Source organism: Citrus clementina, unplaced genomic scaffold (assembly GCF_000493195.1).
Source record: "Citrus clementina cultivar Clemenules unplaced genomic scaffold, Citrus_clementina_v1.0 scaffold_7, whole genome shotgun sequence".
Lineage (NCBI taxonomy): Eukaryota > Viridiplantae > Streptophyta > Magnoliopsida > Sapindales > Rutaceae > Citrus > Citrus x clementina.
The window spans coordinates 7882338-7909971 of record NW_006262075.1 but is presented as its reverse complement, the minus strand read 5'-3'; the positions used below and the strand labels follow the sequence as shown (position 1 = coordinate 7909971).

Sequence of the window (27634 nt, the reverse complement as noted above, 5' to 3'; positions counted from 1 at the left end):
ATTGCAACAATCTAATGTTTTGGTTTATTCAACGAAGTTCATGATTGAGATGGATTGTTTGAAAATATATAGTCATGTCAATTCCAAGGTTCGACCCATGAGTTATTTTGTTATGGCATGCCCTTGATTTGTTTATGTATGCACACACATAAATGAAGAGCACATTACGATACCATTAATGGATAATGTTGTCGCCATCATTCACAATGCAAGAATGAAAAGGTATTATCATTCATATTTAATTTCGCAATTGATAATGTGGATGACATCAATGAATAAAATATCAAGTAGGCAAAGTGCTGAATAGTCAAAAGATGGCGAGTTGTGTGAGACAACTACTTGAAAGGGGAGTCTGCATGCAGTGTGTTGATGTAGTTTGCCCAGACGAACTTGGAAGCCTTCAAAAAGAAATGATTGAAGATGCTAAAGTTATGTATATATATACAATTATATATAGGGTCCTTGATTGTTGTAATGGCATGCCAAAGGCAAGTGGCAGCATGTAATTGTCAGAGGATGCATCCTGCATATGGCTAGCTAGCTATATCGAATGATAACTTTAATTACACTACACACACACACACAGGAGTTAAACGTGCTTACTGATAATAGGCTAATAGCATGCATGGGGAACAAAACAATTAATAAAAAATGATTGTAACGAAAGAATTCGTGATAATTTTAAAGGTAAAACGACAAAAATTCTCCTCTTTTAATGTGTCCACAATTGCAAGTTGCAACATGCGCCTTCAAATTTGCCAAACAAATGTAGTAAGGTTTTGGCTGCCTTACGTTAACGTAATTTACAGTTTCTTACACGACTGAGTTATGGGTTCCATTAGGATCCATTCACTGGTAAAGAGGGCTGCACTTTATGTTAAGAGTAGATGATTATCTAAGGTTACAGCGAGTCTCTACAGAACAAATAAACAAATACCCAATTGCAATAACTTGTGTTATACAAAATAAATTTGAGAAAAAACAAAGAAAGAAAATTTGACAATAAAACAAGAGTAACCAACGTTCACGTGGCTGTTACATTCACATGCATAAAAGTAAAGAGTGATGGCATCCTTACTATTTTTGATATTCAATTACAATATTTAATAATGTAATATTAGTGGATTGTAAAAAATAATAATTTAATAATTAATTAATATTATAATACATGACATTAAATAATTGGTGGCACATCAATAAGTATTTCAATTAAGTTTCCAAAATCAGTAAATATGTAACATTATTAATTTAAATCCCGCTTTCATTCTCTAATTAATTAATTAAAACGACAAAAGATTCCGACCCTTTTATTGTTTTCCCAATTGCAAGTTGTGACGTGCTCCTTGATGTTTGCATAATGAAGGAACAAATTTACGAGATAAAGTAGTTAAAGTAGACGTCTATTTAATGCTACGACGGGTCTCTAAAGAACAAATAGACAAATACCTAGAATAGCAAATTCGCAATAAATTACGTTAATTACGTAAAATAAATTTTAAAAATTGAAAATAAAAAACTTTAAGCGAAACCAATATTCACGTGGGCTATTGTGTGGAAAATTAATCCTCCTAGATGTAATCAATAATTAATTATTCAAGCCAACTCTCCATTCACTCTCTATATAAACAACCTCTTCCTTCACTCGTTCGTTCATTCACTGTCCAATCCATAGCCTTATCTTTTGTTCTCTCTTATCGAGAAAAAAAATGACCCACATAAAAGAATTCTTCACAAAACTTTCTGAATCTTCTAGCAACCAAAACATTTCCAATATTCCCAAGAAAAAAAAGAAACTATTCTTAGCTCTTTTTGCAACGCTACTCGTTGTTGCTGCCGTAATCGGCATTGTCGCCGGAGTGAACTCAAGAAAAAACTCCGGCGACAACGGCAACGAGCCTCATCATGCTATCCTCAAATCATCATGCAGCAGCACAAGGTACCCGGACTTATGCTTTTCGGCTATTGCTGCCGTTCCAGAGGCCTCCAAAAAGGTGACAAGCCAAAAGGACGTTATTGAGATGTCCTTAAATATCACAACAACAGCCGTGGAACACAACTACTTCGGGATTCAGAAGCTCTTGAAGAGAACGAATCTCACCAAACGGGAAAAGGTTGCTCTCCATGACTGTCTTGAGACGATCGATGAGACTCTTGATGAGTTACACAAAGCCGTCGAGGATCTTGAGGAGTACCCGAACAAGAAATCTTTATCACAGCATGCGGATGATCTCAAAACCTTAATGAGTGCCGCGATGACCAATCAGGGGACGTGTCTTGATGGGTTCTCGCATGATGATGCTAATAAGCACGTGCGGGATGCGTTGTCAGACGGCCAGGTTCATGTTGAGAAGATGTGTAGCAATGCGCTTGCTATGATCAAGAACATGACGGACACTGACATGATGATCATGAGGACTTCAAACAACAGGAAGCTGACAGAGGAGACCAGTACGGTTGATGGGTGGCCGGCGTGGCTGTCCCCCGGCGACAGGAGGCTGTTGCAGTCCTCGTCGGTGACACCGAACGCGGTGGTGGCGGCAGATGGCAGCGGAAACTTTAAGACGGTGGCGGCAGCGGTGGCGGCGGCTCCTCAGGGAGGCACTAAGCGGTATATTATTAGGATTAAAGCTGGTGTTTATCGGGAAAATGTTGAGGTGACAAAGAAGCATAAAAATATAATGTTCATCGGTGACGGAAGGACTAGAACTATCATCACAGGAAGTAGAAATGTGGTTGATGGAAGCACAACTTTCAAGTCTGCTACAGTTGGTAAGTCTACTTTTCATTAACTGTATTAATTGCATTACTATTTTTTTATGAGAAAATTAATCTGAAAAACAACGGTTACAAACTGGCCCGGAATCCTGATGATATAAGATTGTAACTGATATTACGTTAGTATCAACACGTCTACATTTTCTTCTGTAGTCACGATGAATTAGTTGAGAAAACAACCATATTAATTACTCCATTGATGAAGTTGGTGCTGCGTCAATATTCACTGAACTTATATATATATAGAAATGTTCCGGTCAAAAATTTGAAAGTGCAGAAAAATACAAAAAATCTTTAAAATTGCATAATTTTAAAAATTTAAAACTGAAGGTTTTTAAAACTTATCTGATTTTAAAACTTTTCCGCACTATATATATATATATATGTATGTATGTATATATATGTATGTATGTATGTATGTATGTAAATTTTAGGTAAACATCGACGGCATGAGGAATTTTTTTTTTCCTTCATATTTCATAAAAGATCAAGCATAGTACAGCTAGGTAGGAAGTGTAAACCGGACCAAATGGATGTTTGAAGTTTGCGTTCTAGACCTTCTATGCTCAAGTTTTCAAAGATTAATTTCTTTTTTTTTTTAACCTTGATATATTTCAGCTCTATACTAAATCAATTGCCCCTTGGAACAAAAGTCTTCTAGTTTTAAAACTGTGGTGACATTTGTCCATTAACTTGTTTGTCATACCGTTGTTGGTCCCAGATTATACTCATCAAATCTGGGTCTCTTTGTCCACACACAAATCAGAGGCGATGAATCAGCAAAGAATGGCTGATTCTTTGTCCCATCATTTATTTATTTTTGAAGCTAGCACATGGGTGACATAAGGTCTTGCCATCTGGACAAAGTCTCAATTATTTGAATTTTGGAATGAAATGAAAAACTAGCACATCCGAAATGCCAATCTTTTTGAATTTTCTGCAGTCTGTCCTTTTAGAAAATGAATAATTGGTGACCCAGAAAGCACTTTATTAATACCAGTGTCTGCTATAATTTATATATGCATGTGTATATAAATTTCAACTGACCACAGGTTTGCTTTTCCCCCGTGTGGACAAGTTGATGATGAGTAAAGACTGAAGAGTGTGGTTTACAGCTGAGCATAGATTGCTTTATTCATCATATATAGTCTATAGACACACTTATTATTTTGGAACATGTATAGTTTGATTCTGACTTTTGATACTTTTTTACGTAACCCTTTTAGATGCCACTGTCTAGCCACTGATGCTTCCTTGAAGCTTCCCATGTCTCTTTCCTTCAATTCAATCGTTTAATCACACTGTCAATTCACTAATTAATTAAATTTGTCTCTTTGTTCACATGCATTTTTTTTTTGTCTCATTAAACGATTTTACGTGCATCTCATGTCATCATACTAACGTTTATTTTTCTTTCTCAACATGCGTACGTCATATGTCATGCAGCTGTTGTTGGTGAAGGATTCTTGGCCCGAGACATTACATTCCAAAACACAGCAGGCCCCTCAAAGCACCAGGCAGTGGCACTGCGAGTGGGAGCTGACCTTTCAGCATTTTACAATTGCGATATGTTAGCTTACCAAGACACACTCTACGTCCACTCGAACCGCCAGTTCTTTGTGAACTGCTTAATTGCTGGCACGGTTGATTTCATTTTTGGTAATGCTGCAGCCGTGTTACAAAATTGTGACATCCATGCACGAAAGCCCAATTCCGGCCAAAAAAATATGGTCACAGCCCAAGGCAGGACTGACCCTAACCAAAACACCGGCATTGTCATTCAAAAATCTAGGATTGGTGCCACCTCCGATTTAAAACCGGTTCAGGGTAGTTTCCCGACGTACCTCGGCAGGCCCTGGAAGGAGTACTCGAGGACGGTGATCATGCAGTCGTCGATTACTGACTTGATCCACCCTGCCGGGTGGCACGAGTGGGATGGTAACTTCGCGTTGAACACATTGTTTTACGGAGAGCATCAGAACAGCGGAGCCGGTGCCGGAACTTCAGGGAGAGTGAAATGGAAGGGATTTAGGGTTATTACAAGTGCTACCGAGGCTCAAGCTTTTACTCCTGGAAGCTTCATTGCTGGTAGTAGCTGGCTGGGCTCCACTGGTTTCCCATTCTCCCTTGGTTTGTAATATTCACTAGGAGTTTTAATTAATATGTTTTGTATTAGTGGATCCATCGATCTCGGGTCTTTCAATTTGTAATATTTGATTGAGCGTGTCTTATTCGTGGCTTCGATCTCACAAATACTATTGTGTGATTTACAAGAAATAAAATAGCATGAGAAGAATAATAATTTCCGGCTTCTTGAAATTAAATCATCTTCAACATCAATCTTGGTCACACAATAAAATCATTCGTCGCGTTCTTGACAAAACATCATGTCTATATACCAGAGATCGAATTATAGATAACAGGAGATTGCGATGGGGCCCGTGATTAAAAGGATGGTCTTTTCTAATTGAAAGATCACGGTTTCGAAATAAATGGAAGGATTAGTTGTTTTTTGGTTTTTTTTTTTTTTTAAAAGGAATTATGAAATATAAAGAATATAAGGTGTCGGTGGGATCAACGGCTCTTTGTGTTGAGCTTTCACATCATCACGTTGTCTGGTGCACGTTTATTGCGTACGTGAACGAGTCCAATTGGAAAACGACAAATCGAATTCAAATTCATGATCTGCTGTTCACAAAGAATCGTTTCGTGATTTGGAAAAGTTGGAGGGTATGTCCCCATGATAATGTCAACACAAATAAATATTAACACTCATTAGCACGAACTTTTGACTAAGGCAAATTTGTGGATTTGCCTGCCCTCCACGCTTCATCAAATCTAATATTAACTCATAACTGTCTATTCATGAAGTCCAGCTTCGACATATCAGCAATAGTAGATATTTAAGGCAGAACGGTACTTAATTCTCGCATTAGGTTTTGTGTATGAATTATGCTCATAAGATTTTTGCTTTTTAACAAATCATGGAGTGTATATTATAATTCTTCTCTTGAATGGTAGATTATACATCTGCTAATTTTAGCATTAGAAATGTACTAGAATCTGTTAAATCAGTTATGTAATGGCTTAAATTTAGATATCCAGTTTTCAGCCTTTCAGAAGATGTAGAATCTACTCTTAAATGTGGAGTATATATATGATATTTTTCTAAGGGTCCGTTTGGGGCAGCTGCTCCCATGCTTTGTTCCAGGGGATATTCTCCTAAATTAAAGCATGGGGAGCAGCTGCACCAAACGCTCTCTAAGTTAGTACATTCTAATGTTTTTACAAAATAAGATTTATTGAGAGTCCAAATTCATCTATTATAATATAAACTAGAGGTCAATTGTGATTAAGTGCTTGTTTGGTAGGCCCATTTAGTGGTCATAAGTGTTTGTTTAATCTCATAAGCTCTTACAATTTTTTTTTAGTTATTTTTTTAGTAGAGTTTTTAAAAACTAAATAAACTATTTTGCCTCTATTAGAAAAATGTCAGCTTTTAGAACTTTGAAAGTAGAGGCTAAAAAGTTTTTTTAAATGTTAAAATGTCTAAGTTTTCTAAAATATTTTTTACTTATTTGACAATCTTATTTTATTATTTTCATAATATAACTTAGAAAACTTAGAAAACTTTTCTAATAACATAATTTTTTAATTTTTCATAAAAATTTTTATTGATAACTAAATAATTAAAATTTTTTAGGGTAAAAATCTTATTCGTAAAAGTTCTATTCACAAAAATTTTATTGAAATAAATTTTATTTGAAAAGTTATACCAAACATTACCTCAAAAAAATCTACGTCAATCGGAAGGAATAGCTCTAGTGGCCACATTCAAAGATGAGTGATGATACAGCCACAAACTCTTGTACAAAATTATCTTGTACAGACTGATGTGACATTAATTTTATTAGTTGAATGAAAATATAAAATAATATAAATAAATAATATGGACCAAGAGATATTTAATTCAACTAATGAATTAACGTTACATCAGTTTGTACAAAATAAATTTATATAAGAGTTTGTAAATATATCATTACTCTTCAAAGATACATCAATTCTCATTGTCTTTTAGATAAATAAGTCCACCCGTGTACGCGCGTAGAACAGAGATCATATAGAAACTCCGTAGGGCTCGAGCTCACCCAATAACGACCAGTCCAGGATTGTGCTACAAGCGTTAGAAAAGTTCTTGTTATCGATTGTTTTAGTGGACCCCCATCTATATTCCCCTTAAAAAGACCAATTCTCACAAGATAAGTAAATGTTATATCCACGCGCAAAGTGGGATTATACAATTAATAGCGAAAACGACTCTTTAATTCCTAGCTACAAAAATACACATGTCTACATTTTACTTGTTCCAAACCGAAAGAACAAGGCACAAGCGGCTTCAATCACAAGATTGAAGGAGATTAATTTTGGACATATATGGTGGTCTTTGGGCACTTTTCATATAGCATTTCAATTTTGTGCATATAAAGTTTGCAGTGCCGAATTGCACAAAAGCTGCACATAGAATTTTGTAGCAAGAATTTCTTAAAACCACGTGTGTAGGCCACAGCTGGAAAAAAAATCACGACATACGTAATCTCCACTAAGCCATAATATGTGGTCCATTTTCCCTACCGAGTAAGTAAAATTATATTTGTTAGACGGGCCCGAGGCCCAGAGCCATACCTGGTAATTACAGCTAGAAACTCGCTATCATATCATGGAGCCAAATGGCTTATGACTAAAGCAATACTAATTATTAATTAAGTTGACACCGTGTGTAGAATTTGCCGCGTTGGATATATTGAATTTTTATAGCTAGTAGTTAAATTTTTAACTAGAAGAAATTATGATATGACATGGCATGCATGCCGTTGTTTAGTATACGTTGATTTATTTGTTTACCTTCGATGAGTGCCAATAATTAATTATGTCGTTTATTGTTAAACGAAATAGACACTGTGCTTTCCAAACAAAAAGAAAAGAAGGAAAGGGCAAGAAGCCATAAAATGTTAAACCGGTCGTATAATGTGGTAATAGCAGTGAGCCCCTTTCATTTCAATAAAATTACGAACAAAGGTATAATCTGTTAATAATTTTTAAATAAGTTCAACCTAAAAACTTAATTTAAAAAATAAAGTAAAAATTCTAATAACTGCTTCAATGGGATGGATCAGTAGGCAATTCTATCACTCGCATTTGTCACATCTTTTATTGAAATGAAGTAGCCTTAGAGAGAGAGAGAGAGAGAGAGAGAGAGAAGAGTTTTTATTCGCTAGAAATATTTGGGTAATCTTCATTCTCACTATATGAAGTCATTATTTGGTCAACGTTGAGATGTATGAATTGTCAAAACGAGGCTAGGGCACACCTTGCTACCTAGTGCAAAAATTGGCACATGGAGTATATACATACCTTCTTTGTCTGATCATTATTAATTTGTTATCTCGTCTTCTACTGTACGAAATCTGAGAAAATCTCTCTTTCTCATTTGTACGGCACTATATGAAGTCATTATTTGGTCAACGTTGAGATGTATGAATTGTCAAAACGAGGCTAGGGCACGCCTTGCGACCTAGTGCAAAAATTGGCACATGGAGTATATACATACCTTCTTTGTCTGATCATTATTAATTTGTTATCTCGTCTTCTACTATACGAAATCTGAGAAAATCTCTCTTTCTCATTTGTACGGCACTCAATAGATATTTTACTATAATTTGTTTGATAGTATCTATGATCTAAGAATTACATCCCAAAAACAAAATATTTAAATAACAAATCTTTTAGGTTAGCTAATTTCAAGGTTTTAAGAGTTAAATCCTCCGTAGAAATGGATTCTAATAAACGTAATGGCAAAGACTCGTATGTAAAAAAGAGAAAATTACCAACTATATCCTCGAGTATATTTTTCCTAAAAGTTAGAGATCTAGATGTTATTCCTTTATTGTTTAATCGTGAATAGAATATAAAATGATGTTACATCCTGGTTAAACGTTTAATGAAAGATTAACGAAGAAGCATCGAAGAAAGAGATTCTATCTTTGCCTTCCACACATATAAAAAAGACATCCCACGGACAATCTCTTTTCCATAAAACACAGAAACGTACAATAAAGTGATAAACCATATCAAATATGGAAACGATCAGATCCTTTAAGGGATATGGCAAAGTCGATGAGCTCGAGCAACAAGCATTCCGGCGAAAGACACGTAAGCGTGTGATCATCTTAATCATCTCATCCATAGTCCTTGTGGCCGTGATCATTGGTGCAGTCATTGGAGTCGTCGTGCACAAGAACAAAAACGATTCATCTTCCGATAATATGCCTGCAACTCAGCTGACCCCAGCGGCTTCACTCAAAGCCGTATGCAGCGTGACTCGGTACCCAGATTCTTGCTTCTCCAGCATTTCCTCCATCGACGCATCAAACGTAACCAAGGACCCAGAAATCCTCTTCAAGCTCTCTTTACAAGTCGCCATGAATGAGCTTGGGAAATTACAAAACTATCCCTCGAAGCTGAAGCAGCAAACGAAGGATCCTCAAGTGATTGAAGCTCTTAAGGTTTGTGAGACGCTCTTTGATGACGCGTTGGATCATGTCAACGAATCTTTATCCTCAATGCAAGTTGGTAGCGGAGAGAAGCTTTTATCATCAAAAAAGATTCAAGATTTGAAGACATGGCTGAGCACATCGATCACCGACCAGGACACGTGCTTGGACGCCTTGCAAGAGCTAAACGTATCGCATTACCAGAACTCAAATATTCTCAAAGATATACGATCCGCCATGCAAAACTCTTCCGAGTTTGCTAGTAACAGTCTTGCAATCGGTTCAAAAGTACTGGGGCTATTGGGAAAGGTTGATATTCCTGTTCACAGGAGGTTATTATCTGATCATTCGGATTCGGGATTTCCGAATTGGGTCGGAGCCGGTGACCGCAGGCTTCTCCAGGAGGCTAACCCGAAGCCAGATGCCACGGTAGCGCAGGACGGCAGTGGGGATTACGATACCATTAAGGCTGCCGTGGCTGCGGTGCGAAAGAAAAGCCCTACAAGATTTGTGATATATGTGAAGAAGGGAACTTACAGAGAGAATGTGATTTTGGATAAGAGCAGGTGGAATGTGATGATGTACGGTGACGGTAAGACTATGACTATAGTTTCCGGCAGCTTGAACTTTGTTGACGGCACTCCCACTTTCGCTACCGCCACCGTTGGTAAGTTTCCTCCCTCTATTTACAAAATTACTTTCGGTAGATTTTTAATTAGTGGTCATATGAATTTGATAAGTAGAATAAATGAACATGCATATAGGTGTCAATCGGTCATATATCACATTGTTACAGACGTCCAAGTGAGTGCTATGTGAATTATAGTAATTAAACATTAGATTAAGAAAATCACATGGATCATGATTAATTTATGAGCCCTCATGTGAATTCGATTTGATGCAGCTACCTATAATTCCGTAGGTTGGTCCCCTTTAAACTTTGCTTCGGACATAATTTAAAACAAGATTTGATTATGTAACCCCACCACGTGCTTGTCTTGTCTCATGTGGTCCCCATGTTTGTAGCATGTATTTATTGAAGTCAATCAAAGGAATGGCCTGCAATGGCTAAAAAGCAAGTCAATCGATCGATGATTTCAATCCATTAGAGTTTGGCCTCGCGTAGTTGCACATCTATTGATGAATTTGCCTTTAATGCTGCCTTCTTGTCTCAGCCACTAGATTTTAGTGCAGGTACAGGATTTTCATATCTTATAACGTTAGAGAGTATTGCACATGACATGTTACTATCTTGTGTGCTGAGGGTTTTTTGTGGCGGCAAGAGTTACATTAGAACATGAATCCCCCACTTTGTGTCTCTATGTAGGTTCTAGAGAAAGGGTCAAACATTAGAATATGCCATGTAATTAGATGTGAAATCAAAGATATTAAATGAGTAACTAACTGATAAAAATCATATGATCAGCTGTTGCTGGTAGAGGGTTCATTGCGAAGGACATGACATTCATCAACACGGCAGGGCCAGAGAAGCACCAAGCGGTGGCCTTTCGGTCAGGCTCCGACCGTTCAGTATTCTATCGGTGTTCGTTTAACGCCTATCAGGACACGCTCTACGCCCACTCAAATCGTCAATTCTACCGCGACTGCGATATTACGGGCACTATCGACTTCATTTTTGGCAATGCTGCAGTTGTTTTCCAAAACTGCAACATTCTGCCTAGGCAACCTCTACCAAACCAATTCAACACCATCACAGCTCAAGGCAAAAAGGACCCTAATCAAAACACAGGCATTTCGATTCAAAAATGCACACTTTCTCGTTTTGATGATAAACTCACAGCTGCAACATATCTTGGTAGGCCTTGGAAAGAATTTTCAACCACAGTAATCATGCAATCCACAATTGGGCCATTCTTGAACGCATTAGGCTGGAAAGAATGGGTCAGCGGCGTAGACCCACCCACATCCATATTCTATGCCGAGTACCAAAACGTTGGACTGGGATCCCCAACTTCGGGACGGGTTAAATGGGCTGGTTATAGGCCCACTCTCACAACAGACGAGGCTGCGAAATTTACGGTGGGGAATTTTATACAAGGCAGTGAATGGTTGGCGGAGGCTAACGTGCAATATCAAGAATCCCTGTGATCTTAAAGTGGGTTCAGTAATGGTAGATACATCAAGTGCGAAGAATCAAATACTGGTTTAATGGTTTCTTTTTTTCACACTAAACTTGTTTCTAGCAAAGTTTGTTACACTGTGTGGGTTTATGTATGAGTATGTCTGCTTGTTCTATTAATCCTTAATTAACAGTAATTTTGTAACATTTTTCAAAATAGTGATTGGATTGAATAGAATTGTTACGTCCTTGTAAATTGTATGATTTCTTTAAAGTGGAATAAAAGGAAAAAGAAAAAGAAAAAAAGAAAAGAAAACGAACTTTAAAAAAAAAAAATCTCAAATCCATGATGGTGAATGGAAATTTTACCGTGCAATGTGCATGAAGCCATTAACCAAATTCACTCGATAGCAATAGGGCAGTACTAATTCTTAAGCTAAAATTTTGACCAGTCAAGAAGGAAATAGAAATATGGGTCATGCTCAACTTCTTAAGATTTCAAATGAATAATGAATTACCCCTACATATGCCTGTCAGAGACATTTTAAGAATGGGGAGAAAACACATAACATTTGGTCTCCCGTGGAACTTGTCGGGCAGGTAATCCAAGACCATCTAGAACACCGTTCCCCTTTTTGACCCTCTTATAGAGAGTTTTTAATGCTAAAATATTTAGGTGGTAGCGAAAGGGAAAGAGCATTAATCAAAACCTAATCACATATATAATTATATAAAAATTAATTTTAGTTTAAAGTTTTAAGTTGGTCGGTAAAGGTGTCGAACTATTTAAGCTCTAAAGTTTAATATGGCCTAAAAAAAAAATCTAATATGAGCACTGAAAATACCATGGTAAGTTAATTAAGTATTAAATAAGCTCTAACGACGTAATTGTGGAAATAATAATAGAAATTAGGGAAAGAAAGTAAAAATGTAAGGGGCATGATCTCATTTTAACTCTAGGAAAATTGTATTATGGAAACATATTTAAGTAGAACAAATCATAAACGGTGGGCGCGGCAAGTGAGCTGATTTTGGAAGACTTGGACAAAACAGGAAGCCAAAACGAAACTAAACTAATGGTCGATTTTCGAAGCGGAGACCCAAGTGTCGGTCTAAAGTCTTAAATCTCTCTTAAAAGGACAGATTTCGTGTAAAGGTGACGATGCGGAGATTCGTTATTGGCAGAGGCAGAAATTTCCTTAACCGTTCACATCAACAAAATCTTCTCTCTTCTTCTTCTTCTCATTGTCAGTCTCGTTTCTTGTCATCCACTTCTGTGATTGATTCCCCTTCTTCTTCTTCAATGGCTCCCACCTCTTCTCCTGCTATCACGGTCGATTCCCTTAACCCCAAGGTATCAACTTTCGATCATCTGCCGTTTATTTGAGCTGTTTCTGCATCTGGGTTTCTTTCTTTTTTAAGTCCATTCAATTAATTTTTCGTTAATTTGGGGTGTTTCTGCATCTGGGTTTATTTTCTTTTTTGCATTTTTTTGTTCTGTTTGATTTAACTTACAGCAACTGTTTTGGTTCACTGTTTTATTACTTTATGTTTTTATTTTCATATCTTATTCATTTTTTATGTGTTTATAATTTTGGGTATGTATGTCTCATGTCTCTCGAGAGTTTACTGTTCGAATAGGCGATCTGCTGTTTTACCATCAAAAATTACTTTTTCGATGTGAATTTTTTGTTTAATTACCTTTTACCTTCTCAGGTTTTATACCTTCTGCTTTCTGATGCATCTTTTTATTTTATTTTAGATTCCCTTTTATAGCTTTAGTTTAAACCGTAATACATGTTTGTAAATTGTAGGGTATTTTTCTTTGTTTGTTTATTCTTTGTTAACCTGAGCTCAATGCTTTAATTCTACTGCTTGTATGCTGTGTATATGTGCTTGATTCTGTTTATCTCTATTGTCATGCGACTTTAAATGGACCCTATTTGATATGTCTTCAGCTATCAGTTTAACCATTTTGTTGCAGGATGCATAAACCTGGTAGTTCTTCTGACTTCATTTGTCTGTGGAATTAGACTGCTGAGTTACTTTAAGAGATTTTTTGAACTTAACGATAAACTAAGTTTTGACTGAAATTGTAGGATAGTTGTTTTAAGTTATTTTATCGTAAGTTCTACTGAATTTTGTTTAGTGAGTCATTGTGATTATAGAGTACTAATGAAAGACAGTGCGTCTCCCTTTTGTTCTGATTCTCATTGTTAAGTTTTCTTGATTGTGTGGTTCTTGTAAGTTTTTTCTGTTCCTGTTTTGATCCCTCACGAAGTTTCTCTTTCCTGCAGGTTCTAAAATGCGAGTATGCTGTTCGTGGTGAGATTGTCTCCATTGCCCAGGTAATATCACCAGTTACATACCAAAGAATATCGGTCTGCATGGAGGATTTGGATAATGAATTCTTTGCAAGAATTTGAATTTGCTGTATGTAAACTATTGGTTTATTGAGAGTGGCTTAATCTTTTTCTTATCTCAGCGGTTGCAACAGGAGTTACAAACTAACCCTGGCTCTCATTCCTTTGATGAGGTACATCTTCTTTTTCTCCTGGAAAATTTATTTTATATCACTTCTGTCGCTGAATAAATTTTTCCCCATTAAACTAATAATCTATGGGACAGTCAGAGGATCATTATCTACAAGGGTTGTAGAACAGTTAATAGAAATACATTCAAAATTCTGTCTATTGCAATTATTTTTCATGAAAATTTCCCTTTAAGAGGGCATATATTTGATGAATGCTAGTTAAGTTGCTTGGTACTGATTGTCAATCATCTTCTCAGATACTGTACTGCAACATTGGAAATCCTCAGTCTCTTGGTCAGCAGCCAATAACCTTTTTCCGAGAGGTTGGTTTATTTCTATTTCTTTGGTACTCGGGAGTCAATTTTTTCAGAGCATTTCTGATTGGGCTCATCTCAATTGTAGGTTCTTGCATTATGTGACCATCCATCCATTTTGGACAGAAGTGAAACACAAGGTTTGTTCAGGTAAGAAAAATGAATGACCAGTTGTGATCTTAAATTATGAGCTGACACCTCATTTTCGTTCCCAACAGAGATTTGAGCTTTGTGAACGAGAGATCTTAGAAAACATCCAAAAATGTCATTTTCTTTTTCAACGGAAAGCCAATGAAACTATAAATGAGAAACCTAGGAGCCTGATGGTTCAAATCTATTCCTTTCTTATGCAACTTGCTTTTGATGTTTTGCAGTGCGGATTCTATAGAGCGAGCTTGGCAGATACTGGATCAAATTCCTGGGCGAGCAACTGGGGCTTACAGTCATAGTCAGGTTATATTTGTGACCTTGGCTGAGAAATTTAAGTAAACTAATTCTTGTGATGATATGAATGGGACTCGTAGTTTTGTTCTTTCCACTTCAGGGTATCAAGGGACTGCGTGATACAATCGCTGCTGGAATTGAGGCTCGTGATGGTTTTCCTGCTGATCCAAATGATATTTTCTTGACAGATGGTGCAAGTCCTGCTGTAAGTTTAGTTCAACTTTCTTCTGGTTCGATATAGATGTCAATACTTTCCAAATGCTATGATCGCAAATTAAGGCACGTGTAATAGATTTTTTCCTCCACAGGTCCACATGATGATGCAGTTATTGATAAGATCAGAGAACGATGGAATTCTCTGTCCTATTCCTCAGTACCCTTTATACTCTGCTTCAATTGCTCTCCATGGTGGGACCTTGGTATGTTTGTTATGTATATAAAGTACTTATTTTGTGTCCTAGAGGGAATTCAGTTAGTTAGCTTCCTTCTTACTGTTAGTTGCCAACAAGTGGGTCACTTTGAAGCTTCTTTATAACCGAATTTAGTAGATATAGAGTTCTACAATTTCTCAGTGACTTTTTAATATTTAGTAGATATAAAGTCCTGTCTGATCGTGCAGGTGCCTTACTACCTAGATGAAGCAACAGGATGGGGATTGGAAACTTCGGAGGTTAAGAAGCAATTGGAGGCCGCCAAGGCCAAAGGTATTACCGTTAGGGCCTTGGTTGTAATAAATCCAGGCAATCCAACTGGACAGGTAATTGTTAATTAGCTCTTTGGCAAAATTAAAAGTCTTAGGTAATAAGTACTTAAATCAATTTTCTTGAGCCTTGGCTTCCAGGTTCTTGCTGAAGAAAACCAGCGTGCAATTGTGGATTTCTGCAAAAAGGAGGGTCTTGTTCTTCTTGCAGATGAGGTGGGTGAATTTGTAAAGTTTTTACTTAGAGCATTTGTTTGCCTCTCTTTGGAATTTTGGATGGTTGATGTGCTCAGCTATGTTTGTCAGCTGATGGAGAGGCCTTTAATATTGTTCGACGCATTTTATGCAGGTATACCAGGAAAATGTTTATGTGCCAGAGAAAAAATTCCATTCCTTTAAGAAGGTATCCCGATCCATGGGGTATGGTGAGAAGGATATATCCCTTGTATCATTTCAGTCAGTTTCTAAAGGTAGGTATTTTCATTTTTTTTTCAAAATGGTAGAAGGAGAAGGAGGGGTTTTTGCGGGCATGTAATTTTCGATGGAACAGGTGCGTAAATCTTTTTGTTGTCTTCAGGTTACCATGGGGAGTGTGGAAAAAGAGGAGGTTACATGGAGGTCACTGGGTTCAGTCCTGAAGTAAGGGAGCAAATATACAAAGTGGCATCTGTGAATCTTTGTTCTAATATCTCCGGCCAAATTCTGGCAAGCCTCGTCATGAGTCCACCTAAGGTTACTTTTTCCACACTTAATATTCAGTTGGATCTGTAATAAAACATGAAATATTGCATGCTTGGCTTCAAACTAGGGAAAGTAATGAGACTATGAAAAGGGGAAAAGTCACTTATAATGGGTGACCAGTTTATTATCTCATATTAGAAATGCAGCATTAACACCATTGTACTTAAGCTTGGGTTAGGTTACTTTTGCCATGATTCTGTGTTAAATTATATAATTCCATCTTTTCTAGAGATCCTTTTAGGACTATGAAATATAAAATTCATGGTTACATTGGCTGGGCATAGGCTTGTGGAAACTGAGTATCTATGCCATTTCATGTACTTAATGATCTAGTTGAAGAACGATATTTGGATGCCACATTCATTTCAGCTTGTTTAACTTTTAAAATATATGCAGGTTGGAGATGAATCTTATGAGTCCTATTGCGCTGAGAGGGATGGAATCCTCTCATCTTTAGCCAGGCGTGCAAAGGCTAGTTAAATTACGTTATTCTATGCATTGATTTTCATCTTATTAGATTCTTTTTTTTCCCCATTTTTAATTTTTATATACTTGTGATCATGATTGATGCAGACATTGGAAGATGCATTTAACAGTTTGGAAGGAATAACATGTAACAAGGCTGAAGGAGCAATGTATCTCTTTCCTCGTATTCAACTGCCTGAAAAGGCAATTAAAGCTGCTGAAGCTGAAAAAACTGTTCCAGATGCATTTTATTGTCGCCGCCTTCTCAATGCCACTGGAATTGTTCTTGTTCCTGGTTCTGGTTTTGGGCAGGTGAGCGATAGGTTTTGCTATCTCATACGGTCACTTGAATTTTTTTGTTTTTGGGGGGAATCTTATTGCTTCCATCTTGGCACATGGTGTCCTGCCTCATTTGCCATCAGTTTGTGGTGCTAACTTTCCTTACCGTTTGTATTTTCTATAGGTCCCCGGCACTTGGCATTTTAGGTGCACCATATTGCCTCAAGAGGACAAGATTCCAGCGATTGTGACCCGGCTGACAGACTTCCATAAAAGTTTCATGGACAAATTCCGTAATTGAAAGATCTTCTGCATAATAATACGAGACTGAGTTCAGAAAAATAATGTGTAGCCATTCATTTCAATTGTCAAACGTTTACAGAGTGAATGGACAAAGCGTACTTTTTTTCCTCTTTGTTTTTTTTTTTTTGTTTTTTTGACGGTCATAGGTCTTTGTTACGATGAAATATTACAAGGTTTTTTGGCATCTGAATTTTGTGGGGCTCGTATCATGCTCTCAAAAAAGGTGCTACAGTTTGACCAATGTACGCTTCCGGTGAAGGTGGCCATGATTATATCAAAATCATTAGCAGAAGGAAACCCGAACTAGTAAATTATGAAGTTACCTTAATCCCTAAAGAAAGTGTAAATTTGAAGGCATTACAACACAAATAATTCGAACACATGCATAATGGAGATGATATGCAACGTGTAAATAAGTTATCATAAGCACGAAGTAGCATCATCATGTGTTTAACTTAAAAACAAGATTTTAATCTAAATTTCCATTAGGTTCATATCGTTCATACAACTGAGAAGTACTTCAGTTCTGCACGGACACAGATTTCGGGGTTATGATAGGCAGCTCAAACCCAGCACCAAAACAGAAAGGTTCAAATGGGTGCAATCCCAATCATAAACAAATATAATTGTTTCCCCTAACAAACAAACTACGAAGTGCACTTGCACTGCAAAGAACTGAAGAAACACCACTGAAGCCAGGGAAGAAATTTTAAAGATGATTTTCTCTGGATACTCATAGGCGATTGATGACAGCCTCCACCTCAGAAGGGGTATAGAGATGATACGTTGGAGCTACCCTTGCGATATCAACATTGTTTGGAGTGACCTGAAATCAGAATCAACATTGGTTAAAGCAGTGAATTACTATAATGAACAAACAAATGAACTAAAGAGCACATAGACTAATATTTGCACCGTATTATCATTCTTTACCTTTTCTTCCATAACTTGCTTCAAAATTGATAGAGCAATTGTCTCTGCTTCCTGAAGGGTTAAATCCTGCAAAACGTTATCAAATGAAGCTCAGCAACAATTCATAGTAAATCAGTTTTTTCCCCCACTTTAAAAAAGATCCTTCTGGCATAGAACGCAAATTCAATGGCTGTGTATTGCCGAACAAGATAAATAATGACTAGTTGATAATTGGCACTTCAAAAGGTTTGAAGCTTGTTATACCACACAAACACACTCGGGTCGGGGGAGAGAGAGAGAGAGAGAGAGCGAAACCTTGTTATATTGCTCTTGGAGAGAACTGTCAGCTCCTTCTGAACCTGAACCAATAGCCTTTGCATTGCATTGCCAGAATGTGCCAGATGGATCTGTATAGTACCTGCACAGCAAGTTCCAGGATATTTACACAGCCAGCAGGGATAAATCAACAGGAGATACCCCAAAAAAGTAAAAAATGTGGCAAGATAACGCTTGGAAAATCAGCACCATGAAAAATAGTCTCATAATGCCCCAAAAACTATAGTTGCAGCTTCACTAGGTTCGATGATCAGTACTGCTGCTAACATATTACTAAGTTGAAAATTTTACATGAATGGAACTAATAATACAAAGTGCCCGTTATAGACTACTGAAATAGAAACAAAAAAGAAATTAAAATTGCAAGCTGGCTAACATCATTGTGCAGTTAGTCATAAATTCACACATGCAACTAGTGACTACTGTTACTTGTTATATTGGGTAGTGCTAACGAGAATATGCACTGCCTACCAGCCTAATGTCAAATTAAAGCACACCCATCTGGATAATTTTCAATTAAAGCCTGTTAAATATTTAGAGAGGAATTAAAGAAAGTTTGCACTTACAGGCTAGGTCCATTCTCGTCGGATCCAGCAATAAGAAGGGATACTCCAAATGGTCGAGACTGCACAGAAGAAATTAATAGACATCAGAAGGCATTCAAAAAGATATGTAACTATCACAAATCAATGATCTAATATTATATGGCAAAAAGATGGCCAAGGAAATATTTTATTAAAGTAAAGAATGAATTTTCCAACCGGAAAACACCATTGTATGAACCTGCTTTCATCTCTCTCTAAACAATGAAAGAATCAAGCAGAATGAAGCTAATCTAAAAACATTGGTACTTGAAGTGCCAAAAAAAAAAAAAAGGCAAGAAATTAACTTGAACTAAAACAACATGTCCAAAGAAAAGAGGAGGAAAAGAAAAAAAAGGACCCATTGGATGCCATCAAGGTAAGCATTTATTACCATGGATTCTTCATCGCCTTCACCAAAGCGTAGCGCCAGGTCACAGAGTGCTTGTGTAGTAGATTCTACGGTCATTGGCTCACCATATGAGAATCTATGATTCTGTAAACATTAATTCAAGATATTAATAAAAAGTCTATATGTGATGTACAAGAATCATCAGATTTCTAGCTAAGCTTGTTGAAAAGTATACAAACATCAGAAATCAAGAACACAGCACCTGAGTTTCAACCCTTGCATGTTCAACAAGTGTACGAGCATCAGCAATCAATCCACTCATAGCACATCCTATATGCTCATCAATTTCCATAATCTTCTCCACACTGCTGGGCTCCTGAAACATAAAATTAGGAAATGAAAAAAGAACATCAAATAAATGATGACTTCAAAAAATTGCAACCTCTAACTGCAAACATAAGCAAATGTCATCATACCATTTTATCTACATACAAACTTTGTTATCCATATTCCTTATTGTCATATAACAAGTCAAAAACAGTTTTTCACCACAAATGCAAAACTGCACTCCAATTGAAAACCCTACATCAAATTAGATTCCTGGACTCAGACTGTACAGAAACTCATAAATATGTAAACATCAAACCATACACATATCTCATAAATATGTAAACATCCCAGCCCAATTAAGACATATGGTGGGGATATATGTGTGTTGGCTGCAGAATTTGCTTCCATCGTCATAGAAGAAAATCTGCTTTCGGTATATCAATGCCCAGGCTTGTCCTTTGGGTTTGTTGCTATTTGGCTTTTAAAAGCTATTTATCTTAATCACATGTTGTTATTTTGAATAACATTGCCCTTTTTCTATCCAAACGATTAATGTGAATCATGATCCTTTAATATGCATTTTATTGCCCTCCTGATGAGGGACTGATCTTTTTTTGCTTTGTAGTACATTAAAGCACATGCCTAAAGAATTGTAGAAGCATGAAATTTACGGATATATATACTCACACAAGACCAAGCATTTACAAGTAAAGAAAAAGCACAACAAGAATTAAACAAACCAGCAGTGGTGAAGTAATGCGTTTCTCGACAGCAAGCACAACCCCTTCTTTCGTCTTCAACCCAATTGCAGTTGAACCCAGCTGCACAATACATTCAATACCACAACTCTACTCAATAAAAATTTTAATATATTAGAAAAAAAAAGTAGTTGCTTTCACTAAGAGTATGTTCATTATTGAGGTTTTCTGGCTCTTAATCCAACAACATGGAATCTGCAACTATAAAGTATAAATGGTTGGTAAACATGGCCAATCAAATAACAGAAAACATTTACGAAACACATTATAAGTAGAAGCATCAAAGTTACAAACATGCCCTAAATCAACAAAGGTCGATATTATGAAGACTAATCAAGCACTAAATGAGATTCTGCATAGGCATGCTTAATTTAACCACTAGCCACAATTATAATGAAAAAATAAAATTTTCGGAGGCACAAAACAAAAAATAAGTAGCGAGTATTTACCTTAATGGCCTCAATAGCATATTCGACCTGAAACAATCTTCCTTCTGGAGAGAAAGTGTTCACTCCTCTATCATACTCAGTCCTATGACAATATTCGACAAGTGTTATAAATTAAAAAAAAAAGACGAAAACACAGAAGAATACTTAAAAAACCCAGAAAAATTACCTTGTAAGGAACATGTTTTGTTGCTGATTGGATCTGGAAACCTAAATAGAGACAGAGAAACGTGAAAAAAAGGTTAATGCAGCAGGAGATCTATTTGGAATTAGGTTACGTGAATAAGCACAAAAGAGCCCGTTTACCTGAGCTTAAGAGTCGATACCGGAACTGTGTTAGAGCGAGAGTTCAATTGAGGAAAGACGGCTTCAAGAGACTTTTTTGTAGAGATCTTCTTGAGAGACAAGTTAAAGATCGAAACGTTTTTTTTCCCTTCTTTTCTTTTCCTGTGAATTGCGTACGAAACGTTTTTAGTTCTAGTTTCCGGTTCGTGTTTGGGCTTAGATTAAGATTGTGGTCGTGGTCCGTTTTGAGGGTTGTTTATGGGCTTCAGTTTCCTAAGTTAGCCCATTTTGTAATGGGCCCTTCCCATTATGTTCAATTTTTATTTTTTAATTGTTATGTGCGTTAAAAAGAAACTAATAAAAAATTATAAAAGAAAACCGTTCTCCAAATCTTTCTAAGCTTGTACTACAATTTATTGATACAATAATATTGGAGATCCCAATACTTTAATCTTAACTTCAGTACTAATTCTAAGTATAACTCATTGATTTATTAATGATAAATTTAATAAAATTATTTATTTTTCTTATAATAGATGAATATTACATCAGTTGAGACTCAAATTAAAATCTAAATATTGAAATATCTAGCATTACTCGGGAAGACAGAAGAGTGCTTTACCACCTGCCGTTGGCTAATTTAGCTTTAAGTAAGCCGTAATCAAACCACAAACCTCTAATGTAGTACCTATTAGAACTTTACACGTTGAAACATCCAAGTAGCCACTCATTATATTTATTTACAGTCGCGAAATCTGTAACCTAAAAACAATTTAGCCAAATTTTCTCATTCACACTGGGTACTCAAGCCCCTGCAGAGTTCAGTCTGACTAAAAAATAACAGGTAAGTTTAAATTGAAGAGAACAGAATCTATGCAGAAAACAATGGGCAGTAAAATGTTATGTAAAACATGCACATGTTATTCTGCGTTAAGACTTGGTCAAATGTGAAGTTTTAACTTAAGCGCACAAAAAAAAAAGACACCACCAGATCACAATATCTCAAGCTTAGATACTACGGCAGAAATTGGCAGTGCATGCCGGGGTCCTGCGGAAAAGATGCATGGCTGATCCAAAAGAAAAGGCCAAAATGAAAGATTGGAAAAATCCAACAGTTCATAAAACACTAGCCTGCTTGGCGCTTGCTGCTAATCATGAAAGCTAAAGCTAAAAAGCTACTGCAACTTTTGCGAGGCTTTAGTCTCCTGCGCACGTTAACTTATGTGGTTGGCTACTTTCCATAATTTTGGAAACCTACCTTCAGCTTAGACTTGTATAAAAATTTAGAAGCTGCCCTTGTTTCTTTAAATTTTGCTCTGAAATTTGCTGTGAGCATTAAAAACAATGCAGGAATCTTACAGCTACCATGGGTGTTAACAACTTTGGTGTCCAAAGACAGTTCTTGTTCAAGCATTAACATTAATGTAGAGTGGATTTCTAACTAAAAATTTGTGATTATCAAAGTAAAAAGTAAGCTAAGAGGGAAAAAAAAGAAAATACGCTACATTAAAAAAAAAAATTCATATGTTAACTCATTCTTGGCTTTTACGTGATCAGCAATTCCTTATTGAAAAATTATTCATTTATGTAACCTTGTTTACATATTTATAAGTTTCTTTCATCGACTAATCTAGCTGCTTCATTTACTTTTCACAGTTATGCGTTTGGACTCTTAACAAAATGTTAAATATGACATTGATATGGAGGTGGATTGGTTTTATCATTTTCAAATCTGTTGCTTGGTTGAAAGGTGTGACAGAGCCTATATCTAGCTCCCATATGGGGTTCCAAACCGTTGCAGGGCAGGCCAAGCCCACTGCAAGGCAAAAATTAGGAAAATCACAAAGAAAGCTGGACCAGCCAATCCCAATGGTACATTCACGCCTCGTTGCCACTACACCCCATGTCTCAAATTGACAATGCCATTGCCCTCTTTTAACTAGTGAAATGTAATGTAATCCTGGGATTTCTTAGAAGTAGAGATACAGAATGAAGCTTTTTATTTATCTTTTGTTTCTTATTGATAGTTATTGCAGGGAAAGCAACCACAAGAGCTGTGCACAGAAATATGAGTGTTATGTCTGTTTATAATCTTCTGAGCTTGTGCACCGGCCTTCTGAATCTGCTCAGCATGTTGTTGCCGTGCTGCTGCCCTCCATTCCTCAGCTCGTCTGTGAACAACTACCATCCTCTTCATCAACTTCTCTTCTAAGTTTGATCTCATCTTTTGAATTTTCACCTAAGAAGTTCAGCTCAAAAATGACAGTCAACCGAAAAATCACAAGTGCACAAATTTCAATTATCGATATTGCAAATCCAAACCAGTCATTAGAGGACAAACAGGCAATAAGACAGAAAATTTCTTAAGTCAGAGCATATACAAGCCTCCAAACTAATAAGCTTGCATAGTGTACCATGTATAATAAACAATTTTCCATGACAGAATGTAAGTGCAATGCATGCAGATATAAAGTAGAGTAGCAAATTGTGCCGCCTTAATCAATTAGAAGGTGAAAATATTTTATTCAAAAGGCACTAAAAACTAGACTTCCAAGCATGAGATATCCAGGTTCAAATTAATATTCCAATTTCCCACAACATTTTCAATGTTAGACCTTCACATGGGTTTGTAAGCTACGACAAAAACCATGGACTTAAATAGATATAAACATGAAGACTTCTAGCTTTAATATTCCTTATTTAACAGTGAAGTATATACATAAGCGAATATAGAATTGAGGAAGATCGCTCCAACAAGAGGTGACCTAGTCAAAAAAAATAAAAGGCAAGGGGTGTAGAGTGTAGCGGGTGGCTCGAGGGTGACTAAATCAACAATAAACCTGACAAAAGCTTGTGATCATATATGCATTATATCTCCACTTGCAAGATAAATTATGCTTATCTTCAGTTTTCATTGGGAGAACATGGCTTTGCTACATGTCTCGCATATATCCCAAATCATTAGTTTTTAATATCTCAGTCGCAATGTTTGATGACACCACTCTTAAATAATGTTTATGTATACCATTTTGTTTCATGTTGTAGTAGTGGAAACATGGGACCATATTTTCCATTATAAAGCAAAAGAGGGAGAAGATTAATATCAAGGCAACCTAAAAGTAATGACAATTGGCAAAGACAACTATTGAAGTTCCAGTCACACATTTATGATGCTTGCATTTCCAATTGGAAAGAAAGTGTCAATGATTAATGTAATGATAAGAAAAGTACCTCAAGTTTTTTTGATTGAGCTTCTGCTTTTGCACTTTGAAGGTTCACCCAAGCTTGTATTTTTGCTTCTTCTCTCTGGTACCTGCAACTCAGTTCACAATTATTAACAACAGGAATACTTACTATCCAAAACAATGTTTCAAATTGATGAACAAACTTGTTACCTGAGGCAGCACTTAGTCTTTTCCTCTTCTTCCCAAGCAGCAGCTCTTGAATCTGAAGCACTCTTCTGGCATACACTGCCTGTTTCAAAATGTCTTAAACTCTTTGATATTTCCTCTTCCTCCTCTTCCCTTGAGCTCCAATTCGATGGCACTGAATCATATTGTGTACCAAGTTGTAGCTTAGCTAAATGACACTCCTGCAACTGGGAAATGTCAACGGTGCTATTGATGCTGTTCGAATGTCCTAACGCCAATGGTCCTGACCTATTGGCGGGTGTATTGTGTCTTGCAGGTGATGAGCTCGTGAATGGTGTGTGGCATCTGGAAACAGTGGAACTGCCTAAGGGAGTCATCTCTGTCCCAACATCTCTGTGCTGAACCTCATGAATCACTTCCGTAGCCACGTCTTTCATGGTTTCACCATTAGTATTTCTGAATAGAAACCCTTCTCTTGATGGCTCTGAGTATTTGAAATTCGGCAAAACTGATTGTACCTCATCTGCGAACTTATCTACATTTGATCAACAAACCTGAGATAAGTCTACTGAAGAAAATCCATAGTCCACATTCAATAAGGAACATAATCATGAATCAAACAATGACAGTATTACTTAATATGCATTAGAAGTATCATAATATGAACTTATTGATAAAGAAGCAATGGTTCTTTGCAGCATTCATTTACACAATTTTGGGCCAAAGTAAACAAAGTCGATACTGAAATCATCCTAAATCGTTGCAACCAAACTCAGGCTCGGTGACATACATTTTCCAGCAAGAAAATCCAGCTGGGTTTCTTTCCCAAGCAAGGGGACAATAAAACTGTTGTCATAAGTTTAGAAATTTATTAAGCTATTAAAAAGACGAGACAAAAATGTCAATGGTAGAAAGTGATAGAAACGAAAAGGAAAAGTTCTTGAGACGCAAAGCCAAAGGTTCAAATAAAGTTACAGTGAAATATAAATGCTACCTTTTAGAAAAACATCTGTTGAGACTGAGACCCCATTAAAAGCACTGGCTGAATTATGGTGGTCCAAAGACAGAGAACTTTGAAAGCTTGAGATAACTTTAGAAACCTTTTCCTCCGTGACCCTGGACTTTTCCGAAAAGACCACCATTTGTTGCTTAAAATTATCAACTTGTTTCTGGTTCTTGGAAGATTCTGGTATTGGTATTGGTACTGGCTTAATTGGATGAGCAGGAGAGCCATGGCAAGATGTGCTGTTTAGCCATTTCTCAGCATCATCCCACTTTGAAGGAACATTTTTTCTTGAAAAATTGCCAACGCTGAAGCTAAAAACAGGCCTTCCAGGAGTGGGAGGTGCTTCTATTCTCTTTTGTATGACTGAGTTCACTCCCCTTCTTTGAGCTGAAATGCTATTGTCATTTACAGCCACAGGAAATGACTTGACAAACTCCGAAGTTTCTTTGAGATTGAGCTTGCAAAGTGGGTCATCAAATGTATCTACAACTGCAAACGGGTTGCCTTTACTTTTTCCACAGAGGCTTGTGTTGCGGTCCATTGTTTGTTGCTGAATCACAAGAAAACAGAATGTGAGAATCAAATTAGAGACATGAAAAACAAAAACAAACAAAATGCAGAATGCAGAATGCATACCCCAGCTGAAGTAAATACAGATTGAGCTTGAAAGAACTTTGGACTTGGGGGATCCATGGCTGAGGTTAAATTTCTTGATGGCTAATTTAAAGCAAGAGGGGTTCTTTTGTGGGGCTCTTGTCAGTTTTTGGACAGGTGGTTTGTTTGTTTGTTGCAGCATATCATTATTATTTTGATCTGTAACTTTGAGTCATAAGAAAGTGACTGAGAAGTAAGAAACCAGTAGAGCAGTGATTGCTAAACTAGGAAAAGCATTGACTACGAGAAAAGAGAAAATGGACCAAGGAAAGCACTGTTACAAAAAATGACTCACATGGGATTGATCAGCCACCGGCAGGCCAAGCCAGTTCTGTCTTTCTTTCTCCCCTTTCAAAATGAAACAACAATGACAATTTTCACAGGAGTCGAAAGTGTACTTCATAAAAAGAAGAGTGAGGAGCTTTGGGAGGTGGGAATTAAAAAATAAACACAAAAACACATGAAAAGCACTCATGAGTCTTGTGGTCTTAACCCTCAGGATTACAGAAGTGATAAAATGTACAAAGCCTTTTTATTGTTTTAATTTTTGTATTCTTTTTGAGAAGCTTCTTATTGGATTTTACCCCTCTATCTCTATGAGTGTGTACTTCTTTGACTGATGAGGCACTGGTGCTAGATTCCAAGAAAAAGCACCAATACATGCTGGATTTTGTACTTCCACATTCAACGCAATATAAGCAAGTTTTCTGGTTTTCTTAATTGCATTTAATTCATTATCACAATGCAAAGCAACAAAGGAAAATCTCAAGAGCTCTGCTCTGCAGATTGTGTAAATATTGAGTTTGTGACACCATGATTCACCAAAGGAGTCATGCAACAGATTCAATTCATCAACAAAATGAAAAAAAAAAAAAAAAAGGGCTTGGAAAACTATCAGCCCAGTTTGCTTTCTGTGCTCCAAAAGCAAGCCTAAGGCCTCTATGAATGAGACTTCTTGGGCACAGCCAGCTGGACCTTAGCCCACTTCCTGAAATCAGTTGATTCTACCCCAACGCAGGTGGTGAATGATGGGACTGTTGTTTGTTACCGACGAAGCCTGACGCACGTTAATTCACTAAAATAGCGTTTACTTTTTTTTATTGGATTGTGAATCTTGAGGAGTGAAAATCTTATGATTGAGAGTGTGGAGTGGGAGTGGGATTTGGATTAGATTATGAATCTTGAGGAATGAAAATCTTATGATTGGGAGTGTGGAGTGGGAGTGGGAGTGGGAGTAAATTGTTTACTTACACTGGAATGAAAGTATGGAATAGAGATTAGAATCCAATTTATGTGTTTACTTTGTCTTGGATTGGGAGTAAATAGTTTCAAATTATAATTTTATCCTTATTTAAAGAATTATAATTTTTAATTACAAAACTAATAAAAAATATATTTAATAAATAATATTTATTTTA

At 36.7% G+C, this 27634-nt stretch overlaps 5 protein-coding genes across 7 annotated transcripts; 3 read left to right on the top strand and 2 right to left on the bottom strand.

The window, feature by feature from the left end:
* The first annotated feature begins 1640 nt into the window (after positions 1-1640).
* Positions 1641-5080, top strand: LOC18036209 (pectinesterase 1). The gene is made up of 2 exons (XM_006426737.2): positions 1641-2769; positions 4222-5080. Exons 1-2 carry the CDS (start codon positions 1707-1709, stop codon positions 4911-4913), a joined length of 1755 nt encoding a protein of 584 aa, XP_006426800.1. The 5' UTR covers positions 1641-1706; the 3' UTR covers positions 4914-5080.
* Positions 5081-8788: 3708 nt separating this feature from the next.
* LOC18036946 (pectinesterase 3) lies at positions 8789-11672 on the top strand. The gene is made up of 2 exons (XM_006426736.2): positions 8789-9993; positions 10753-11672. The coding sequence occupies exons 1-2, from the start codon at positions 8910-8912 to the stop codon at positions 11433-11435; spliced, it is 1767 nt and encodes a 588-aa protein (XP_006426799.1). The 5' UTR covers positions 8789-8909; the 3' UTR covers positions 11436-11672.
* A 741-nt stretch (positions 11673-12413) lies between these two features.
* LOC18036688 (alanine aminotransferase 2, mitochondrial) lies at positions 12414-17482 on the top strand. The gene is made up of 15 exons (XM_006426735.2): positions 12414-12760; positions 13704-13754; positions 13892-13942; positions 14197-14262; positions 14342-14403; positions 14628-14706; positions 14798-14902; positions 15006-15116; positions 15317-15454; positions 15539-15613; positions 15747-15867; positions 15975-16129; positions 16535-16609; positions 16712-16915; positions 17067-17482. Exons 1-15 carry the CDS (start codon positions 12569-12571, stop codon positions 17181-17183), a joined length of 1602 nt encoding a protein of 533 aa, XP_006426798.1. The 5' UTR covers positions 12414-12568; the 3' UTR covers positions 17184-17482.
* A 158-nt stretch (positions 17483-17640) lies between these two features.
* Positions 17641-21325, bottom strand: LOC18036179 (proteasome subunit alpha type-5). Of its 2 annotated transcripts, XM_006426733.2 has the most exons (10): positions 21207-21323; positions 21070-21110; positions 20904-20985; positions 20437-20517; positions 19629-19742; positions 19409-19510; positions 19000-19058; positions 18413-18515; positions 18119-18184; positions 17641-18011 (listed from the first exon to the last, which is right to left on the bottom strand). In XM_006426733.2, the coding sequence occupies exons 2-10, from the start codon at positions 21081-21083 to the stop codon at positions 17919-17921; spliced, it is 714 nt and encodes a 237-aa protein (XP_006426796.1). In that variant the 5' UTR covers positions 21084-21110; positions 21207-21323; the 3' UTR covers positions 17641-17918. The 2 variants fall into 2 exon arrangements, with proteins under 2 accessions (XP_006426796.1, XP_024035861.1); XM_024180093.1 differs by lacking the exon at positions 20437-20517 and having other exon boundaries at positions 21207-21325.
* A 1572-nt stretch (positions 21326-22897) lies between these two features.
* On the bottom strand, positions 22898-26635 carry LOC18036178. 2 transcript variants are annotated; one of them, XM_024180142.1, is made up of 5 exons: positions 26512-26635; positions 25551-26112; positions 24581-25091; positions 24417-24498; positions 22898-23424 (listed from the first exon to the last, which is right to left on the bottom strand). In XM_024180142.1, the coding sequence occupies exons 1-5, from the start codon at positions 26617-26619 to the stop codon at positions 23203-23205; spliced, it is 1485 nt and encodes a 494-aa protein (XP_024035910.1). In that variant the 5' UTR covers positions 26620-26635; the 3' UTR covers positions 22898-23202. The 2 variants fall into 2 exon arrangements, with proteins under 2 accessions (XP_024035910.1, XP_006426795.1); XM_006426732.2 differs by lacking the exon at positions 26512-26635 and adding an exon at positions 26199-26501.
* Between the last annotated feature and the right edge of the window lie 999 nt (positions 26636-27634).

What these genes read in the sequence shown, in the direction of transcription:
- LOC18036209 (XM_006426737.2), top strand. Translation starts at nt 1,707, where the DNA reads ATGACCCACATAAAAGAATTCTTCACAAAACTTTCTGAATCTTCTAGC. An exon ending in TTTCAAGTCTGCTACAGTTG is followed by an intron (nt 2,770 to 4,221) that starts GTAAGTCTACTT and finishes TATGTCATGCAG; the next exon opens with CTGTTGTTGGTGAAGGATTC.
- LOC18036946 (XM_006426736.2), top strand. Translation starts at nt 8,910, where the DNA reads ATGGAAACGATCAGATCCTTTAAGGGATATGGCAAAGTCGATGAGCTC. An exon ending in TTTCGCTACCGCCACCGTTG is followed by an intron (nt 9,994 to 10,752) that starts GTAAGTTTCCTC and finishes TCATATGATCAG; the next exon opens with CTGTTGCTGGTAGAGGGTTC.
- LOC18036688 (XM_006426735.2), top strand. Translation starts at nt 12,569, where the DNA reads ATGCGGAGATTCGTTATTGGCAGAGGCAGAAATTTCCTTAACCGTTCA. An exon ending in TCGATTCCCTTAACCCCAAG is followed by an intron (nt 12,761 to 13,703) that starts GTATCAACTTTC and finishes TCTTTCCTGCAG; the next exon opens with GTTCTAAAATGCGAGTATGC. An exon ending in CTTTAGCCAGGCGTGCAAAG is followed by an intron (nt 16,610 to 16,711) that starts GCTAGTTAAATT and finishes TGATTGATGCAG; the next exon opens with ACATTGGAAGATGCATTTAA.
- LOC18036179 (XM_006426733.2), bottom strand. An exon ending in ATGCAAGGGTTGAAACTCAG is followed by an intron (nt 19,511 to 19,628) that starts GTGCTGTGTTCT and finishes TAATGTTTACAG; the next exon opens with AATCATAGATTCTCATATGG. An exon ending in AAGGCGATGAAGAATCCATG is followed by an intron (nt 19,059 to 19,408) that starts GTAATAAATGCT and finishes TCTTCTGTGCAG; the next exon opens with TCTCGACCATTTGGAGTATC.
- LOC18036178 (XM_024180142.1), bottom strand. Translation starts at nt 26,619, where the DNA reads ATGAAGTACACTTTCGACTCCTGTGAAAATTGTCATTGTTGTTTCATT. An exon ending in AAGACTAAGTGCTGCCTCAG is followed by an intron (nt 24,499 to 24,580) that starts GTAACAAGTTTG and finishes ACTGAGTTGCAG; the next exon opens with GTACCAGAGAGAAGAAGCAA. An exon ending in CTCAATCAAAAAAACTTGAG is followed by an intron (nt 23,425 to 24,416) that starts GTACTTTTCTTA and finishes TGAACTTCTTAG; the next exon opens with GTGAAAATTCAAAAGATGAG.